General features: G+C 42.5%; 1 protein-coding gene across 2 annotated transcripts in view; it reads right to left on the bottom strand.

The window, feature by feature from the left end:
• LOC112215166 (plexin-D1) overlaps positions 1 to 21,624 on the bottom strand; it is a 99,901-nt gene that overhangs the window by 66,640 nt on the left and 11,637 nt on the right. For both annotated transcript variants that reach the window (XM_042299211.1, XM_042299212.1), the window contains exons 3-7: positions 19,748 to 19,879; positions 18,915 to 19,015; positions 8,984 to 9,113; positions 8,088 to 8,265; positions 7,868 to 7,976 (exon numbers count right to left, since the gene is read on the bottom strand). In XM_042299211.1, the coding sequence (XP_042155145.1) occupies positions 7,868 to 7,976; positions 8,088 to 8,265; positions 8,984 to 9,113; positions 18,915 to 19,015; positions 19,748 to 19,879 (650 nt within the window). The remainder of the gene's footprint in view (positions 1 to 7,867; positions 7,977 to 8,087; positions 8,266 to 8,983; positions 9,114 to 18,914; positions 19,016 to 19,747; positions 19,880 to 21,624) is intronic.

Genomic DNA, 21,624 nt, shown 5'->3' with positions numbered 1-21,624 from the left:
AATTAAAGCTTGGTTGCAAATGGGTCTTCCAAATGGACAATGACCCCAAGCATAGTTCCAAAGTGGTGGCAAAATGGCTTAAGGACAACAAAGTCAAGGTATTGGAGTGGCCATCACAAAGCCCTGACCTCAATCCCAGAGAACATTTGTGGGCAGAACTGAAAAAGCATGTGCGAACAAGGAGCCCTACAAACTCAGTTACACCAGCTCTGTCAGGAGGAATGGGCCACAATTCACCCAACTTATTGTGGGAAGCTTGTGGAAGGTTACCTGAAATGTTTGACCCAAGTTAAACAATTTAAAGGTAATGCTACCAAATACTAATTGAGTGTATGTAAACTTCTGACCCACTGGGAATGTGATGAAAGAAATAAAAGCTGAAATAAATCATTCCCTCTACTATTATTCTGACATTTTACATTCTTAAAATAAAGTGGTGATCCTAACTGATCTAAAACAGGGAATATCTACTAGGATTAAATGTCAGGAACTGTGAAAAACTGAGTTTAAATGTATTTGGCTAAGGTGTATGTAAACTTCCGACTTCAACTGTACATTTTTAAAGGGGGAGAAAGGGACGGTCAGAGGGAGGAATGAGAGACAGGCATAGTGAAAGAAACAAGAGTGACAGTGAAAGAGGGAGACAAAAAGAGAGAAAAAGGGGGAAGTGTTTGAAAGAAAGTGAAAAGAGCGTCACCTAGAAACCTCATCGACACAACTCCCACCAAACCGACTTTTTTTCAACACACTTTTAATCAAAATCAAATGTCACGGTGAATTGTTTTGTTGAGGTCACATTGAATTATCGTTAATTGAAAACTCAGCCAAATGTAAATCACAAATAGACGTTGAACTGATATTTGTGCCAAGTGGGCTGTGAGAGCGCACTCTCAACACACAAACACACTCTTCTAGATACAAACACAGACGCAAGGCCCACAGAACCAAGAAACCAGGATTCGCTCCAAACACACAACAAAATAAGCCTGTATCCTGTTACAGTGTGATGGTGAAACTCTAGTTTACACATACAGCCTCTCTCAGTCGAACTTGTCTTTCTGCAATTATTAAAGGTCCAATTCATTTTTTTAAATATCAGAATCAAATCATTTCTGGGTAACAATTAAGTACCTTACTGTGATTGACAATTTGAATTGAAAACAAAAAGGAACAAAAATAGCTTATTAGTAAATAGATATTTCTTAAGTAAGAATTTATCCAGGACTGTGTGGGAGTGGTCTGAGTAGGGAGGGGAAAACTGAAAATGTGCTGTTATTGGCAGAGAGGTTTAAACTATCTTTCTTATTGGTCTATTAACAAATGTACTGCATGGTGATGTCACCGTGGAAGGCCAAAACTCCATCCCACCAAAACAAACTGAATCTTCATGTGTTCTTTTCAATTAGCTCTTACACTAAAATGGCATTATCATAATTTTCACAATTTCACAGTATTATTCCAACCTCATAGAGTGGAAATGTACACAGCTCAAAAAAATAAAGAGAACACTAAAATAACACATCCTAGAACTGAATGAATGAAATATTCTTATTAAATACTTTTTTCTTTTGTTGAATGTGCTGACAACAAAATCACACAAAAAGTATCAATGGAAATCAAATTTATCAACCCATGGAGGTCTGGATTTGGTCTGGAGGTCTGGAGTCACACTCAAAAGTGTGGAAAACCACACTACAGGCTGATCCAACTTTGATGTAATGTCCTTAAAACAAGTCAAAATGAGGCTCAGTAGTGTGTGTGGCCTCCGCGTGCCTGTATGACCTCCCTACAATGCCTGGGCATCCTGATGAGGTGGCGGATGGTCTCCTGAGGGATCTCCTCCCAGACCTGGACTAAAGCATCCGCCAACTCCTGGACAGTCTGTGGTGCAACCTGGTGGATGGAGCGAGACATGATGTCCCAGATGTGCTCAATTGGATTCAGGTCTGGGGACCGGGCGGGCCAGTCCATAGCATCAATGCCTTCCTCTTGCAGGAACTGCTGACACACTCCAGCCACATGAGGTCTAGCATTGTCTTGCATTAGGAGGAACCCAGGGCCAACCACACCAGCATATGGTCTCACAAGGGGTCTGAGGATCTCATCTCGGTTACCTAATGGCAGTCAGGCTACCTCTGGCGAGCACATGGAGGGCTGTGCGGCCCCCCAAAGAAATGTCACCCCACACCATGACTGACCCACCACCAAACCGTTCATGCTGGAGGATGTTGCAGGCAGCAGAACGTTCTCCACGGCGTCTCCAGACTGTCACATGTGCTCAGTGTGAACCTGCTTTCACATCTGTGAAGAGCACAGGGCGCCAGTGGCGAATTTGCCAATCTTGGTGTTCTCTGGCAAATGAAAAACGTCCTGTACGGTGTTGGGCTGTAAGCACAACCCCCACCTGTGGACGTCGAGACCTCATACCACCCTCATGGAGTCTGTGTCTGACCGTTTGAGCAGACACATGCACATTTGTGGCCTGCTGGAGGTCATTTTGCAGGGCTCTGGCAGTGCTCCTCCTGCTCCTCCTTGCACAAAGGCAGAGGTAGCGGTCCTGCTGCTGGGTTGTTGCCCTCCTACGGCCTCCTCCACGTCTCCTGATGTACTGGCCTGTCTCCTGGTAGCGCCTCCATGCTCTGGACACTACGCTGACAGACACAGCAAACCTTCTTGCCACAGCTCGCATTGATGTACCATCCTGGATGAGCTGCACTACCTGAGCCACTTGTGTGGGTTGTAGACTCCGTCTCATGCTACCACTAGAGTGAAAGCACCGCCAGCATTCAAAAGTGACCAAAACATCAGCCAGGAAGCATAGGAACTGAGAAGTGGTCTGTGGTCCCCACCTGCAGAACCACCCCTTTATTGGGGGTGTCTTGCTAATTACCTATAATTTCCACCTGTTGTCTATTCCATTTGCACAACAGCATGTGAAATTTATTGTCAATCAGTGTTGCTTCCTAAGTGGACAGTTTGATTTCACAGAAGTGTGATTGACTTGGAGTTACATTGTGTTGTTTAAGTGTTCCCTTTATTTTTTTGAGCAGTGTATATAAAACACAGGAACACACGTTTTGGACAGCACTTGAAAGCAACTTGAAGTGGTTAAAAGTGGAAAGAGTATCAGGTCTTCAGTTTGCGGCACTGTACTCTTCCTGTGAGAATGGCACTTAGCTCATTATCACCTTCGACAATACATTTCACACCTTCAGACCTCACTGAGGACACGGGCATGCAGACACACACACACATACAACTTCGTACATATCTTCTTTGAGATTTAACGTGTAATGAAAAGTGCTATATAAATTACATCTATTATTATTATACACCTGCATACACACAGACAACTCCATTTTCACACCTCTAAACCAATCTGACAAGTGGACCGAATGAACACGTTCCAACAGTTTGCTGCTCTGAATGCACAAACATACACATTGTCATTTATACGTACGCACACATACATTATACACATTACACTATACACATTACACATACTGTACATTAGCCACAGCTCTCCACAGGAAAAGCATGAACAGGACCAGCCACAGCGCTAACTTAGCCAATTAGCTTACTTCTACTGCCACACTACATACATTTGACATTTAATACCTTGTCAAGACTTCAACCAGGCTGAATTTAAACTATTCAAGTAGATATAGAAAAATATTTAACCATCATTCCCCTCACTGAGTACAGAGGAAAAGCTATTAAATTCAAGAAACTATATTTACCCCAAATAAACAATGGTTGCTAGTCAAAACATAGTATTGTAGACCACATAAAACAACATGAGACACACTGTATATAGCCAACCAACAACATTCAGCATATACAAGACAAATATAGCACCTCTCACTGACACCAACACTGATTTCAATAGCTCTGCCGCCAGAGGCGTCATAACCCACTGGAATTGTTATAAGTGAAATAATCTGTTTGTAAACAATTGTTGAAAAATTACTTGTGTCATGCAGTTAACCAACTTGCCAAAACTATAGTTTGTCAACAAGACATTTGTGGAGTGTTTGAAAAATGTGTGTATGTAAACTTCCAACTTCAACTGTATATGTACATATAGTTATATATTTGCCAAAATATATGGGGGATTGGAAGTGATGCAGACAATTACATTGATGGAAGCTACAATCTATCTGCAATATTAAAACTGTTCTACCCCCACCCCCCAAAAAAGTATTCAGACCCCTTGACTTTTTCCACATTTTGTTACATTACAGCCTTGTTCTAAAATGTATTAAATTGTTTCTATCCTTCATCAATCTACACACAATACCCCATACTGACATTTTTGGAAATGCAAATAAATAAATAAATAAAATAAACATTTACCTAAGTATTCAGACTCTTTACTCAGTACTTTGTTCAAGCACCTTTGGCAGAGATTAGAGCTTCAAGTTTTCTAGGGTATGACACTACAAGCTTGGTACACCTGTATTTGGGGAGTTTCTCCCATTCTTCTCTGAAGATCCTCTCAAGCTCTGTCAGGTTAGATGGAGAGTGTTGCTGCACAGCTATTTTAAGTTCTCTCCAGACATGTTAGATCGAGTTCAAGTCTGGGCTTTGGCTGCGATACTCGAGGACATTCCGAGATTTGTCCCAAAGCCACTCCTGCGTTGTCTAGGCTGTGTGCTTAGGGTCATTGACCTGTTGGAAGGTGAACTTTTGCCCCAGTCTGAGGTCCTGAGCGCTCTGGAGCAGGTTTTCATCAAGGATCTTTGCTCCGTTGATCTTCCCCTCAATCCTTAATAGTTTCTCAGTCCCTGCAGCTGAAAAACATCCCCACAGCATGATGCTGCCACCACTGTGCTTCACCGTAGGGATGGTGCCAGGTTTACTCCAGATGTGATGCTTGGCATTCAGGCCAAAGAGTTCAAGCTTGGTTTCATCAGACCAGAGAATCTTGTTTTTCATGGTCTGAGAGTCTTTAGGTGCGTTTTGGCAAACTCCAAGCGGGCTGTCATGTGCTTTTACTGAGGAGTGGCTTCTGTCTGGCCATTCTATTATAAAGGCCTGATTGGTGGAGTTCTGCATAGATGGTTGTCCTTCTGGAAGTTTCTCTCATATCCACAGAGGAAATCTGGAGCTCTGTCAGAGTGACCATCGGGTTCTTGGTCACCTCCCTGACTAAGGCCCTTCTCCCCCGATTGCTCAGTTTGGCTGGGCGGCCAGCTCTAGGAAGAGTCTTGGTGGTTATTAACTTCTTCCATTTAAGAATGATGAGTCCATTGTGTTCTTGAGGACCTTCACTGCTGCAGACATTTTTGGTACCCTTCCCCAAATCTGTGCCTGGACACAATCCTGTCTCGGGACTCTACGGACAATTCCTTCGACCTCATGGCTTGGTTTTTGCTCTGACTTGCACTGTCAAATGTGGTACGTTATAGAGACAGGTGTGTACCTTTCCAAATCATATCCAATCAATTGAATTAAGTTGTGGAAACATGTCAAGGATGATCAATGGAAACAGGATGCACCTGAGCTCAACTTCAAGTCTCATAGCAAAGGGTCTGAATACTTACTGCCTGCAGGGAGAAACTTTGTAGTGGGGCAGGGGGAAAAAGGGAGAAGCATCAGGGAGAGTCGCATTAGAAGGGGTGGGAGATGAGGAAATGTTGGATGGGCAAGGAGGCATGGCTGAGTCAAATAGGAATCCTGACTTAAAAAAGTGGTGATTAAAGAGCTCAGCCATGTGCTTCTTGTCAGTATCAACCACATCATCAACATTAAGGGACATGGGCAGCTATGAGGAGGAGGGTTTATTCTCCAGGTCTTGAACTGTTTTCCAGAACTTCTTGGGGTTAGACCAGCAGAGAGGGAACAGACTGATACCTATCAGGATTATTTGTGAGGATAACATTGAGGAGAGTAGCCTTTTCTGGGTGTTTGGAGTCATACCTTGTGGGATGTTCTTTACCATTCGGCCATCAGATTTGCCACCAATGCTCCTTATAGGACACATCACTGCACTCTATGCCCCTGTAAACTGGTCATATCTGTATACCCGTCACAAGACCCACTGGTTGATGCTTATTTATAAAACCCTCTTAGGCCTCACTCCCCCCTATCTGAGATATCTACTGCAGCCCTCATCCTCCACATACAACACCCGTTCTGCCAGTCACATTCTGTTAAAGGTCCCCAAAGAACACACATCCCTGGGTCGCTCCTCTTTTCAGTTCGCTGCAGCTAGCGACTGGAACACTCAAACTGGACAGTTTTATCTCAATGTCTTCAAAGACTCAATCATGGACACTCTTACTGACAGTTGTGGCTACTTGGTGCGAGTATTGTTGTCTCTACCTTCTTGACCTTTGTGTTGTTGACTGTGCCCAATAATGTTTGTACCTTCTTTTGTGCTGCTACCATGTTGTATTGCTACCATATTGTTGTTATGTTGTGTTGCTACCATGCTGCGTTGTCATGTGTTGCTGCCTTGCTATGTTGTTGTCTTAGGTCTCTCCTTATGTAGTGTTGTGTTGTCTCTTGTTGTGATGTGTGTTTTGTCCTGTATTTATATTGCATTTATTTATACATTTTGTTTACCTTTTTAATTTAAATTGTATTAATATATATATTTTTAAATTTAATTTGTATTTATTTATTTATTTATTTATTTTTATCCCAGGCCCCCATCCCCGCAGGAGGCCTTTTGCCTTTTGGTAGGCTGTCATTGTAAATAAGAATTTGTTAAATAAAGGTTAAATAAATACAACATTAAAAAATTAAGCTGGTTAAGAGAATTCCAAGTGTGCAAAGCTGTCATCAAGGCCAAGGGTGGCTACTTTGAAGAATCTCAAATATAAAATATATTTAGATTTGTTTAACACTTTTTTTGGTTACTAAATGATTCCATGTGTGTTATTTCATAGTTTTGATGTCTTCACTATTATTCTACAATGTAGAAAATAGAAAAAATAAGGAAAACTTCTGGAATGTGTAGGTGTGTCCAAACTTTTGACTGGTACTGTATATATAATATTTTGTGTTGTTGTTTCTCTTTAATACAACTAGCCACCTAGACATATTATGAAGTTGGCTTTAGCTAGCCCAGATAGGTTCCCAATCTCCCAACCTCATAACTAGCTACCAAGAAGCCATTTCAGGCTATCAATCAAGTTAGTGTAGCTAGCTTGTCTAACTATCTTAGCAGGCAAGCAATAACTACATATACTGAATAAGACTCCCATTCTTTGAAATCTTTTATCCAGATTTTAATAGACATGCAGAGAAGCATACTTAGTTTCTAAAAAAAAAACACAAGTCAGGAGGATACAGGCAGCTCAAGAGGTATGCTTAGATATGCAGAACAATAGACACAATTTTTACATAGGATTAATCATAATGATTAGGGCTCTACATTGCAGGAAAAGTCTTTGAAAAATGCAAAATTCTCCAATTTACGGACAGTCATAGGACCACCCCCCACCCATCATTACAGACTTTGTGTCCCCTCAGATTTTTGGGGTGTATACACCCCTGTCTGCCACCCTTCCAGCCTTGAGCTGCATGTGTGGTGAGAGAATTCCAGTGAGACTATAGATGACATTTGGCCGACATTTGAGTGATGTAAGTGACTTGGCAAAGAACACAGGGACGGGGCTGATTGCGTGTCTCAAATTTCACAGTTATGAACCTGCTATTTAGGCTACATTTGAGGTAGATTTGTGGATCCGGGGTAAACAGAGACAGTGCAGATTGGAAGTGTGTGTGTCAGCGTGTGTGTGTCTTGTAACTGGGTTTAACTTAGGAAGATCTGGAAATAGTGTTAGTGGTTAAAACTATAAGATGGATAAACGAGTGTAAAAGAAACCCTAGATGACTCAGACTTGAAAACACTCACGCAGTCTTCGTGTGTATCGCTCCTGTCCTCTCGCAATCATAGATGACGAAGCTCCCGGAAACCACGGATGTGCCGTTCACCTTTATCGCCACGGGAACAGTCAAGTGATCTGGCACAACAACATATAACATGGAAATGTCTCAGCATATGTCAAGATCAGCAGTGATGAAACAGGATGAAATCAAACTAGTGTTCTACCAGTAGTATAAGTAACCCATACCTCTGCCAGGGGGGATGTTGGGGTACCTCTCCCGAGGTAGTAGGGGGCAGGTCTGAATCTGGGCTGGGCCGTAGTCCAGGTGCACCGTGGCTGCCGTGGCAACACCCAATCCATAGTCACATTCCACCCGCGAACCAACCAGATCAGGGACACTGCCGTTTATCAGAATCCCCACATCCTGGTGGAGAGAAAGAAGGGTTAGGGGATGCAGGAAAGTAGAGAGAGGGAAAGATAAATCTTCATGTCTCCAAAAGACAGATGGCATAGCAAACTTGCATCCAAACATACTGTTGTGTGACGAGAGACATGAGTGATCTACACTGGAATCACAACACTGAGGAACATCACACTTCGTTGTCTGTCAATCTCACTGATCTCATTTCAATATGTGGGAGAAAAACAGAGGGGGAGGAAGAGGGGGAGACAAGGGGGGGTGAAGAGTGAGAGCGACCGACGGAGAGGAAGATGACATAGCTGTAGACATAGTAGTTGGAGAGGCCAGTGACATATGGTAACATGCTACACTTTACACTCTATTGTCTGGAATTGATCATTTCCTGGCTGTGGCACTGACTTCCTCTTTCCTGCTTGCTGCTTCCTGTTTGGGGAGACGGCAGTGGGCCCAGCTTCCTGTGGTCCTGAGTGATGACTTGGGATTGGACAGCTGCTGGAGCTATCACAGCCAACCTGACCTACATACCCCACACAATGCTGTGTCTGACACTCATAATGTACCTACTGTACACACAGTACCAGTCAAACGTTTGGACACTTACTTATTCAAGGGTTGTCTTTATTTTTACTATTTTCTACATTGTAGAATATTCACTTAACAATGTTTGAACTTACATACACCTGATGACACATAAACACAGTTATGATGTAATGTATGGTACCTTGATGTCAGTGGACAGGCTGATCTCTGGGGGGGTGAGGGTCATGGAGGGGCACTGCTGGGGACCTTCGCCCATCCCGATCCAGCAGCGCGCCAGAGGCCCCCAGGCACACTCCCTCTGGATGGAACACCTGCACACGGGGCACATATAAAGACATGTGTACATGATTAAATATGTTTAAATTGGAGCCAATTATTCTAGTAATTTATGTTTATAATCTTATAATATATCTCATAGTGAGCTCCCACTCGGTACAGATGTCAATTCAACATCTATTCCACGTTGAAATTACGTGGAAACAGCATTGATTCAACCAGTGTGTGCCCAGTGGGATAACACATCATGAAAGTTATTCATAGCCAAACTACTGTCTAGCAGAGCTTCTTAAATGAGCTCCCAGCTTCCTCTATGGACCTAGTAGCAACAGAGCTCCACATTGCAAACTCTGTTTACTCAGTGTTTCCACTACATCTGCTCTCCTCTCATTGCAGAGAGCGGACATATTTTGATTTCTGCCCTCATTAAATCTCAATGCAGCGTTTAGTGGGCTGGTTGGTTTCCCATAGAGTTGCGTATCAGGCTCATCTCATTGTGTCACATGAGAGGTCTGGGCTGTCAGTCAGTCAGGTCAACACACACAACACACTGTTTGACTTGGTGTCAAACATGTTCCCATCACAACCTAAAACCCTCCGGCATCAGGATCAGAGGCCATTTAATTCAATTAAGGAGCTACCAGGCCATGTCATTCGTGTGTGTGTGTGTGTGTGTGTGTGTGTGTGTGTGTGTGTGTGTGTGTGTGTGTGTGTGTGTGTGTGTGTGTGTGTGTGTGTGTGTGTGTGTGTGTGTGTGTGTGTGTGTGTGTGTGTGTGTGTGTGTGTGACTGTGAGAAAGTGGGAGCTTATCAAGCAGGGTGGGCTCATATTATGACTACTGTTTGACTAATAAACTTCACCAGTCCCTAAGCACAGAGCACAGCTAGTACTCCTGCAGCGCAATATAAAACAAGGACACAATGACCTTAAACTATAGATTAACTAGACTGGAGCAGCCACAAGCAGTAGAACAGCAGTTAGAAGTTAGAATCACCATGTAATGACTTTGGCACCCATACTTTCCTTTGACACTTTAACAAGTCTGTTCTAAAATTGGTGTGTGAGTGAATGAGTGGATGTGTGTATGCATTTAAATGTGCATCTGTGTGTATGTGTGTATCGCTGTAATCTGGACATTCTATTCTACTCTTAGAAGAGTAGCTGACCTCATGGTCCTTCCTGGTCCCTTAGCGCCAGTAGGACTAAAATCTGGACATGAATGTCCAGATTTTAGTCCTACTGGCGCTAAGGGACCAGGAAGGACCATGAGGTCAGCTACTCTTCTAAGAATAGAATAGAATGTCCAGATTTTAGTCCTACTGGCGCTAAGGGACCAGGAAGGACCATGAGGTCAGCTACTCTTCTAAGAATAGAATAGAATGGCTCTGCAATCCCACAAAAATCCCCTACACACACACACACAAACACACACGCAACAACCTCAAACACATAAAACACAAGCAGTCTCGACAAACTTAATAGCCTCTCTGGAACACACAAACACCTAAAACAAAAGCACAGCACACATTGAAGCCTAAAGAAACTAACAAACACACATAAACAATATTTAAACACACACACAGAGAGAGACAAGCTATGATGCTGAGCAGGAAAGTCAGACAGTAACTCAGTGACCAGTGTCATTCACCTCTGTCTAACCCAATATGGCATCAGAATGGACTTTTCTTACTTCCCTTTCTAAAGAGTAAGGGCTCTATTTGAACAAACCTTACCTGCAATGGTAAGTCTACGTGCAGGTTCAGGGGTGTGTCAGAAATATTTTTGCTATTTTCACTTTCAAAATGATCGACGCACTTGCTGGCATTGGTAGGAAAGGGCTGGGTTTTGATGAATAAACAAGTTGTGGGTGTGTCAAGCCTTGGCCCCTCACTGGCCAATCAGAACGTGCTCCATGGCAAAATATGTGGCTGCTTCCAGTTCTGTATTTACGATTTTTATGTACTGCCTTGGAATCAACTCCAATTCCAATGTTAGTCCGTTATAGCTTGTTAAATGGTTTACAGAAAAGAAATAACAAAATATAGACCTATATTTGATAAATACGTCAATTTGAACCCATTTGCAGTCCACCTTGTGTTGTGTTCAATGTAAATTTGTGGCTTCAATAGCAATCACACAGATTTAGGGGCTAGGCTTACTGTAAATTGCATTATGGCTGAGCATGGACATGCCAAATATTGTCAGTAAGATTGATAAGGCCTAAAAAGAGAATGAATAATTCCAATCAAATTCTAAACAAAACAGCAACTTGTTTTCAATAGGCTATGTCACATTTACAGGCATCATATTTTACCCCCATGGGCATATGATATTAAACAATGGCGACTACGGAGGGTTTTACACACATCCAAATGTTTCACAGTATGCACCAAGATCCAATATAAATAGAAAGGGAGGATGTCCACTCCCTGTTATACTGGTCCCAAATAGGCCCATGTTTTATGAACATATTCGGAACCATTTTACAGATCAGATCGCAATTCACAAACCTCCAGAAGTTGCATTGCAAGCGCGCCACGGATGTTGTCACCATAAAACCAGGAAGGTGAATCATTCTAATACATTTGGTTGTAATAAAATTCAATGAAGAACAACTTGTGTTTTTTAACGACAACAACAATAAATACATATAAATGTACTGATATCATAAAACCACCAGGATAAATGACAGGCGTTGCTGTTGAACCAGCCTTCGTTATAGTAGGCCTGAGGGAGGGATTGGATTTTGAACGTATGAAACAGATAACAAGCTCTTTTTACAGGTTACAGATCACTTCTAAATATGAGGTTCACCAGTATCCACATAGGTTCTCATCTCGCGTTTCATGATGGGTATGGTTAAAATAATGTAGGCTTGTCTACAATACATAGATAAAAAAGGAATGTCAGCTCACTATTTTACTCCTCTCTAACTTGATATTTTAATAAAGCTTTGGTGAATAAGATGTATTTCCAAGCAGTCTCAAGAGCCAAACCCTTTACGCAGACAAAAAAAAGCCTTAATTGAGAGGAGGGGAGGCTATGCTTGGTTTCTGATCAAATAAATCGAAATGGGACAAAATATATATTTATTTTTTTTGTTTCTTGCCTACTCTTGTTCCATGCGCATATGGGCAGTGTGCATCACGGCTGGATAGGCTGCGTTTTCGCTGTCAAGATTAATGCCATAACCAACTGCATTACCGTTAAAACCATCTTGGTTGGTCTTAAATATTCCTATCAGCACTGCCTGAAATTAGCACTTTGCATCATATTTTTAAGGACACACCTCACATATTTCCACCCTGCCCATCTGAGTGCAAATAAGCTGATAAAAGACAGGTGAAAGGCCAAACCAAATGCCAGGGCGTCAGTTTTTACATGAAACTTGCAAACTAATGTGCGTTTGATACTAACGCAGTGTCACGTCCTGACCTTAGTTCCTTTTTTATGTCTCTGTTTTAGTTTGGCCAGGGCGTGAGTTGGGGTGGGCATTCTATGTTGTGTATTCTAGGTTTTGTATTTCTGTGTTTGGCCTGGTATGGTTCCCAATCAGAGGCAGCTGTCAATCGTTGTCTCTGATTGAGAACCATACTTAGGCAGCCTGTTTTCCCACTATGATTTGTGGGTAGTTGTTTTCTGTTTTGTGTTGCTGTACCTTACAGGACTGTATCGTTTTCATTTCACTCTCTTTTTGTTATTTTGTTTTGTGTTTCTGTTCTAATAAATATAACATGAACACTTACCACCCTGCGCATTGGTCCGATCCATCTTATTCCTCATCGGAAGAGGAAGACAATCGTTACACGCAGCCTTAACGCCAGTCGAAAATAGAGCCTAAATGTTTATTCCAGGGGCTGCTCAGGAAAAGTTCTCACTGTTTTGAAATTGTTTCTAAAAATCCATTCACGCCTTCTCTGTCAAATCTACCACACTCACAGTGATCATGGTGTACATAAGTAGATACAAAAACAACTCTCTCTCAAATACACCCACACCCACAACAGCAGCCTGTCATCACCTGTCAACTACTTTGCTAAAGCAGGCATGTTTTAAATGGTAACATGCTACTCCTTACAGTTTTTGTATAGCTTTAGTGCAATTTCACAAGTATGTGGTCAAATTTCACAATTCATAGTACAAAATTCAAAACAGATCATCAAAAAGGTAGTTGTTTCAAACCTCTAAGCACATGTTCAATAGAATAAGTACAACGCATAAAAATCACACAGTCACTTTTTCACCAAACTTAATCAATGTTTCATCTAGAAATACACCTTCCTAATATTGAGTTGCACCCCCTTTTGCCCTCAGAACAGCCTCAATTCGACAGAGCATGGACTACAAGGTGTTGAAAGCATTCCACAGGGATGCTGGCCCATGTTGACTCCAATGCTTCCCACAATTGTGTCAAGTTGGCTGGATGTCCTTTGGGTGCTGGACCATTCTTTTACAAACGGGATACTGTTAAGTGTCAAAAATCCAGCAGTTTTGCAGTTCTTGACATTCAAACTGCTGCGCCTGGCACCTACTACCATACTCTGTTCAAAGGCACTTAACCTGTCTCCTCCCCTTCATCTACACTGATTGAAATGTATGTAATAGGTGACATCAATAAGGGAACATAGCTTCCACCCTTGGATTCACCTGGTCATGTCATGGAAAGACAAGGTGTTCCTAATAATTTGTAGTTATCAGTTTTGAGCAGATTAAGTGATAGTTAATTGTATTGACAAATGACAAGAAAATCATATCAAAAGTAAAGTGAATAGTGCATTTTTAAAAGCATATACTTAGATTGAATATGTATCCAAATTGAAAGAGCGATTTGGTGCAGTGAACAAGTGACTTTGTGAATTTGTTTGTTGTACTCAGTCAATTGAGAATGTGCTTTGAGTATTGAAAAATGAGCCATTTTGATGATCTGTTTAGATTTCTTTGCTTACAAGAGTTGTGAAAATATACCAAATATAGTGCCTTCAGAAAGGATTCACACCCCTTGACTTGTTGTTGTTACAGCCTGAATTTAAAATGGATAATACTTTTTCCACTGGCCTACACACAATACCCCATAAGGTCAAATGGAATTATATATTTTTCAAAAATGTTACAAATTAATAAAACGGGCACCTATTGGTAGATGGGTAAAAAAAAAATCTGACATTAATATCCCTTTCAGTATGGTGAAGTTATTAATTACACTTTGGATGGTGTATCCTTACACCCAGTCACTACAAAGATACAGGCGTCCTTCCTAACTTAGATGCCGGAGAGGAAGAAAACAGCTCAGTGATTTTACCATGAAGATAATGGTGACTTTAACACAGTTACAGAGTTGAATGTCTGTGATAGGAGAAAACTGAGGATGGATCAACAACATTGTAGTTACTCCACAATACTAACCTAATGACAGAGTGACAAGAAGGAAGCATACAATTATTCCAAAACATGGATCCTGTTTGAAACAAGGCACTAAGGTAATACTGTCCTGAATACAAAGTGTTATGTTTGGGGCAAATCCATTACAACACATTACTTAGTACAACTCATATTTTCAAGAATATTGGTGGCTGCATCATGTTATGGGTATGCCTGTAATTGTTAAGGAATGGGAGTTTTTCAGGATAAAAAATATATGGGATGGAGCTAAGCACAGGCCTAGACGAACCTGTTTCAGTCTGCTTTCCACCAGACACTGGATGAGGAATTCACCTTTGAGCAGGGCAATAACGTAAAAATAAGAACAAATCTACACTGGAGTTGCTTACCAAGAAGACAGTGAATGTTCCTGAGTGGCCGAGTTACAGTTTTGACTTAAATGAGCTTGAAAATATATGGCAAGACTTGAAAATGTTTGTCTAGCAATGATAAACAATGAACTTGACAGAGCTTGAAAACAAATGCTTCAGAGTCAAATGGCGGCGAGATTTACACCACTCCAGCCGACTCTTGGCATTGTGCATAGTGATCTTAGGCTTGTGTGCGGTTGCTAGGCCATGGAAACCAATTTCATGAAGCTCCTGACGAACAGTTATTGTGCTGACGTTGCTTCCAGAGGCAGTTTGGAACTCGGTAGTGAGTGTTGCAACCAAGGACAGACTATTTTTACACACTACGCGCTTCAGCACCTCAGTAGTCCCGTTCTGTGAGCTTGTGTGGACTACCACTTCGCGGCTGAGCCGATTTTTCTCCTACAGTAGCACTTACAGTTGACCGGGGCAGCTCTAGTAGGGCAGAAATTTGACAAATTCACTTGTTGGAAAGGTGGCATCCTATGACAGTGCCACATTCAGTTTTTGTGTATGGAGATTGCATGGCTGTGTGCTCGATTTTATACACCTATCAGCAACAGGTGTGGCTGAAATAGCCGCATCCACTCATTTGAAGGGGTGCCCGCATACTTCTGTTTATATAGTGTCTGTAAATGAGATATTTCTGTATTTCATTTTTAATAAATTCTTAAAACATGTTGTCACTTTGTCATTATGGGGGTATTGTGTGTAGATGGGTGAGAGGATAAAATCCATTGAATCCATTTTGAATTCAGGCTGTAACACAAAAAAAATGTGGAATAAGTCAAGTGGTATGAATACTTTCTGAAGGTACTGTACTTGTGAAAATTGCACCTAAGTGATTGAAAAAGGAGAATCTCATTTCTCACCAAGTATGTGTGTGTCTGGCAGGTGAAAAGGAAGATAAGTTCTGATAAGAAGAATGTTAAACATCTTAAAACATATATCTCTCTCACACTCACACATAGACAGATACAGTATGCAGACCCCCCCACACACACACACACACAGACAGATATACAGAGACAGACAAGACAGACAGACAGACAGACAGACAGACAGACAGACAGACAGACAGACAGACAGACAGACAGACAGACAGACAGACAGACAGACAGACAGACAGACAGACAGACAGACAGACAGACAGACAGACAGACAGACAGACAGACAGACAGACAGACAGACAGACAGACAGACAGACAGAAACACAATCACAGACAGCAAAAACCCAACACCGAGAAATATACTGTAATATACACAGATACAGACACTAAGAGACATGCATGCACACATACTTTACATTTGAACACACACACACACTCACAGAGACATACAGTAGACAAAAAACGCATAATGACAGGCAGAATAACACACATGCCTACTGTAAAACACAGACACTTACAGAGAGAAAGCCACATGATACAAAGGCATATAGACACAGTGCTGACACACACACACAAACAGGAGAAGATTATTTAGTGATGAGATAATCCTCCAGCATCCAGTATGTTTGAGTGTGTGTGTGTCAGAGAGGTGACAGAGAGGACCCTCCACCCCCAGACACCGACCCCTGATGCCCTGAGAACAGCCCGCCTTCCTGGATCAATCTGCCCTCCAGTCCTGGAACATATCACCAGCAGCAGTCCAGAGTGAGCGCCCAAACACACCACTACACACACGCTCATGAGTTCAGTACCCAGGACTCTCACAGGCACGCACACACACACACACACACACACACACACACACACACACACACACACACACACACACACACACACACACACACACACACACACACACACACACACACACACACACACACACACACACACACACACACAGGCACAGACAAAGACACGCACACACACACATACACGAACACAGACAAAGACATGCACACATACATAGAGCCACAGAAAAGTGCACACACACACACACGAACACAGACAAAGACACGCACACATACAAAAAGCCTCATAGAAAAGCGCAAACACACACAAACACACACAGATTCACTCATTCACTTACACAGACATATACACGAACACAGACAAAGACACGCACACATATACAAAGAGCCTCATAGAAAAGCGCAAACACACACACACACACAGATTCACTCATTCACTTACACAGACATATACACGAACACAGACAAAGACACGCACACATACAAAGAGCCTCATAGAAAAGCGCAAACACACACACACACACAGATTCACTCATTCACTCATACAGACATATACACAAACACAGACAAAGACAAGCACACATACAAAGAGCCACATAGAAAAGCGCAAACACACACACACACACAGACAAAGACACGCACACATACAAAGAGCCTCATAGAAAAGCGCAAACACACACAAACACACACACAGACAAAGACACGCACACATACAAAGAGCCTCATAGAAAAGCGCAAACACACACACACACACAGATTCACTCATTCACTCACACAGACAAAGACACGCACACATGCAAAGAGCCACATAGAAAAGCGCACACACACACACACACACACACACACACAGATTCACTCATACAGACATATACACAAACACAGACAAAGACAAGCACACATACAAAGAGCCACATAGGAAAGTGCACACACACACGCACACACACACACACACACACAGATTCACTCATTCACTCACACAGACATATATACGAACACAGACAAAGACACGCACACATACAAAGAGCCACATAGAAAAGCGCAAACACACACACACACACAGACAAAGACACGCACACATACAAAGAGCGACATAGAAAAGCGCACACACACTCAGACATACTCAGAGACACAGAGACACATATGCATACACACACAAACACAGGCACAAAGTCACACAGACATGTGCACAGATACACACTTTGACATTTTCTTGTCAAAGGAGCCAGTGTGCACTCTCCCTCCCACCACCATTATCATCACAATCAACAGGCTTTTGTAGAGGTAGAGAGAGAGAGAGACAGGGGGAGAACAGCAAGGGAAGAAGACAGAGCCCAAAGAGACAACGAGAGGAGAAGGGAACCCAACGAGAGAAGGATGACTAGAGCCAGATAGAGAATGAGAGCAAATGAGACAAAAATAAAATAGTAACTAACAGTTACTAAATAAAAAAGGAATGTCAGACAGGGAGCGAGAGAGATAAATAGGAGATATATAAATAAAGAGAGGTGTGAGAGAGATTAAAGATGGACAGACAGTGTTAGTCTGTTACATTAATCAAACACAAGTCTCTCTCTCTCCCTCCCTTCCTCACTCCCTCCCTCGGTGCCCCCTGGCCATGTTAGCCGTGCCAGATCCCCAGTCAACCAGCGCAGCCCAGCACACATCACTAACCCCCATCTCATCTGTTGATCTGCTTTTATCACCCAGCCATAACCAACACAGCCCTCAGACACAGAGATATAGAGAGAGATAGAGAGACAGAGAGAGAGAGAAAGACCAACATCCCAGACAGACCCACATTCATAATGCTATACTCTAAGTCCTTTCACATCAATTACCATAAAACTCTACTCCAACACCTCTTCTTACAGTAATCTTACAGGAAACTACACAGTCCCTCCTCACTAAACTCCTCACCCCTCTTTACATCAATCATCAGCTGTCTCACAGTCCCTCCTCACTAAACTCCTCACCCCTCTTTACATCAATCATCAGCTCTCTCACAGTCCCTCCTCACTAAACTCCTCACCCCTCTAACATCAATCATCAGCTCTCTCACAGTCCCTCCTCACTAAACTCCTCCCCCCTCTAACATCAATCATCAGCTCTCTCACAGTCCTTCCTCACTAAACTCCTCCCCCCTCTAACATCAATCGTCAGCTCTCTCACAGTCCCTCCTCACTAAACTCCTCCCCCCTCTAGCATCAATCGTCAGCTCTCTCACAGACCCTCTTCTCTCAATCTCCTAAAACTCCTTATATCACTAATATAACATGTTATACTATTAGACGACTGCACCTTACTAAACTGAGGATTGATTGGTTTACATGGGTGGCCGTGGTTCTTACCTGCTCTCCAGTGTGCACCAGCCACAGTGTGCATCGCCGGCCCCCAGACAGTCACTGCATGTTCTGTACTGGCTACATGCTGCTACCTTTACCCTCAGGAGCTATTGACAGAAGCACACATACAGACACTCAAAACACTGTACATAATACAGTATATTATTCACACCTCATCTCTTTTGGCATGTTTTGTGCATTTACACACTGTCATACATTGTTAGGTCTTATCATGTTTATTAAGCATAGCATGTCGTCTGGCTTTCACACACATGCAAGGTGCCTTTCTCACTCTTTGTCTAATATATTAGCATGTTGAATAGGTACGTATTTCTCTGTTTACAGGAAGCACATTCATTCTCTCACACCAATTTTTCCAGTTGCAGCCCCACTTCTACATACAGTTTGCACGGTTGACTCATAACCTTCGTGCATTATTTAACATACAACACTTTTAGACAAGGGGCCACCACATTCTCCTAAAACATCTGACAAGGCAATGCATATTCGCTCATCTAGCATTATTAGGTTTGTCAAATCAAAAGGGAAAGACTGCTTATATCACCTCTTGAAAATTGTTATCTCTGAATGTATTTATCTGATGTGAAGTGAATGGATATAATATCACTTATTCACTTATTCAGAAACTTGTAATAACTGCTAAATAACATCTGTTTTTCCTAACAAAATATGACTACTCACTAGGAAAAACCAGGAAAATGCATAAATGAAAGGCATGTCAAAGAAACAAACTAAACCAATGCCATTGTCAGTGAGAACATGAATCAGTCTAACTGAGTCTAGTTGATGGATGAAAGTATTGATCCCCACAGACTTACATGGTGAGAAGTCATAAGGTAGAGGTAGTTCCTGTCTATGGGGTCAAAGGTCATAATGTGGTGCACTGATTCGCCGGCTGGTAGCTTCAGAGACCACTGATTGGCCACGGTCAGGTTCTTCAGGAGGGTCAGCTGTGGGAGACAGGCAGAGTGCTCAGTACACACAAAGACACGTAACAAGTTAGGTAACAATTTAGGTCATGATTACCAGTGATTCTAGTTTTTTATTTGACGGATTCCATTCTTTCAGACTATATAAACCTGTTTATACATGTACTATTTACACAAAGGCACACTACTTGGCGGTGCTGATGTGAATTTTTTTAATTTATTTTTATTTCACCTTTTATTTAACCAGGTAGGCTAGTTGAGAACAAGTTCTCATTTGCAACTGCGACCTGGCCAAGATAAAGCATAGCAGTGTGAACAGACAACACAGAGTTACACATGGAGTAAACAATTAACAAGTCAATGACACAGTAGAAAAAAAGGGAGTCTATATACATTGTGTGCAAAAGGCATGAGGAGGTAGGCGAATAATTACAATTTTGCATATTAACACTGGAGTGATAAATGATCAGATGGTCATGTACAGGTAGAGATATTGGTGTGCAAAAGAGCAGAAAAGTAAATAAATAAAAACAGTATGGGGATGAGGTAGGTAAAAATGGGTGGGCTATTTACAGATAGACTATGTACAGCTGCAGCGATCGGTTAGCTGCTCAGATAGCAGAAGTTTGAAGTTGGTGAGGGAGATAAAAGTCTCCAACTTCAGTGATTTTTGCAATTCGTTCCAGTCACAGGCAGCAGAGAACTGGAACGAAAGGCGGCCAAATGAGGTGTTGGCTTTAGGGATGATCAGTGAGATACACTTGCTGGAGCGCGTGCTACGGGTGGGTGTTGCCATCGTGACCAGTGAACTGAGATAAGGCGGAGCTTTACCTAGCATGGACTTGTAGATGACCTGGAGCCAGTGGGTCTGGCGACGAATATGTAGCGAGGGCCAGCCGACTAGAGCATACAGGTCGCAGTGGTGGGTGGTATAAGGTGCTTTAGTGACAAAACGGATGGCACTGTGATAAACTGCATCCAGTTTGCGGAGTAGAGTGTTGGAAGCAATTTTGTAGATGACATCGCCGAAGTCGAGGGTCGGTAGGATAGTCAGTTTTACTAGGGTAAGTTTGGCGGCGTGAGTGAAGGAGGCTTTGTTGCGGAATAGAAAGCCGACTCTAGATTTGATTTTCGATTGGAGATGTTTGATATGAGTCTGGAAGGAGAGTTTACAGTCTAGCCAGACACCTAGGTACTTATAGATGTCCACATATTCAAGGTCAGAACCATCCAGGGTGGTGATGCTAGTCAGGCGTGCGGGTGCAGGCAGCGAACGGTTGAAAAGCATGCATTTGGTTTTACTTGCGTTTAAGAGCAGTTGGAGGCCACGGAAGGAGTGTTGTATGGCATTGAAGCTCGTTTGGAGGTTAGATAGCACAGTGTCCAAGGACGGGCCGGAAGTATATAGAATGGTGTCGTCTGCGTGGAGGTGGATCAGGGAATCGCCCGCAGCAAGAGCAATAATCATTGATATATACAGAGAAAAGAGTCGGCCCGAGAATTGAACCCTGTGGCACCCCCATAGAGACTGCCAGAGGACCGGACAGCAAGCCCTCCGATTTGACACACTGAACTCTGTCTGCAAAGTAGTTGGTGAACCAGGCAAGGCAGTCATCCGAAAAACCGAGGCTACTGAGTCTGCCGATAAGAATATGGTGATTGACAGAGTCGAAAGCCTTGGCAAGGTCGATGAAGACGGCTGCACAGTACTGTCTTTTATCGATGGCGGTTATGATACGGAACGGAAACATGGCTCACTGGAGAGA

Source organism: Oncorhynchus tshawytscha, linkage group LG16 (genome assembly GCF_018296145.1).
Source record: "Oncorhynchus tshawytscha isolate Ot180627B linkage group LG16, Otsh_v2.0, whole genome shotgun sequence".
In the NCBI taxonomy this organism is placed as follows: Eukaryota; Metazoa; Chordata; class Actinopteri; order Salmoniformes; family Salmonidae; genus Oncorhynchus; species Oncorhynchus tshawytscha.
The sequence above is the reverse complement of the archived record's forward strand: the minus strand, read 5'-3'. Positions and strand labels throughout refer to the sequence as shown.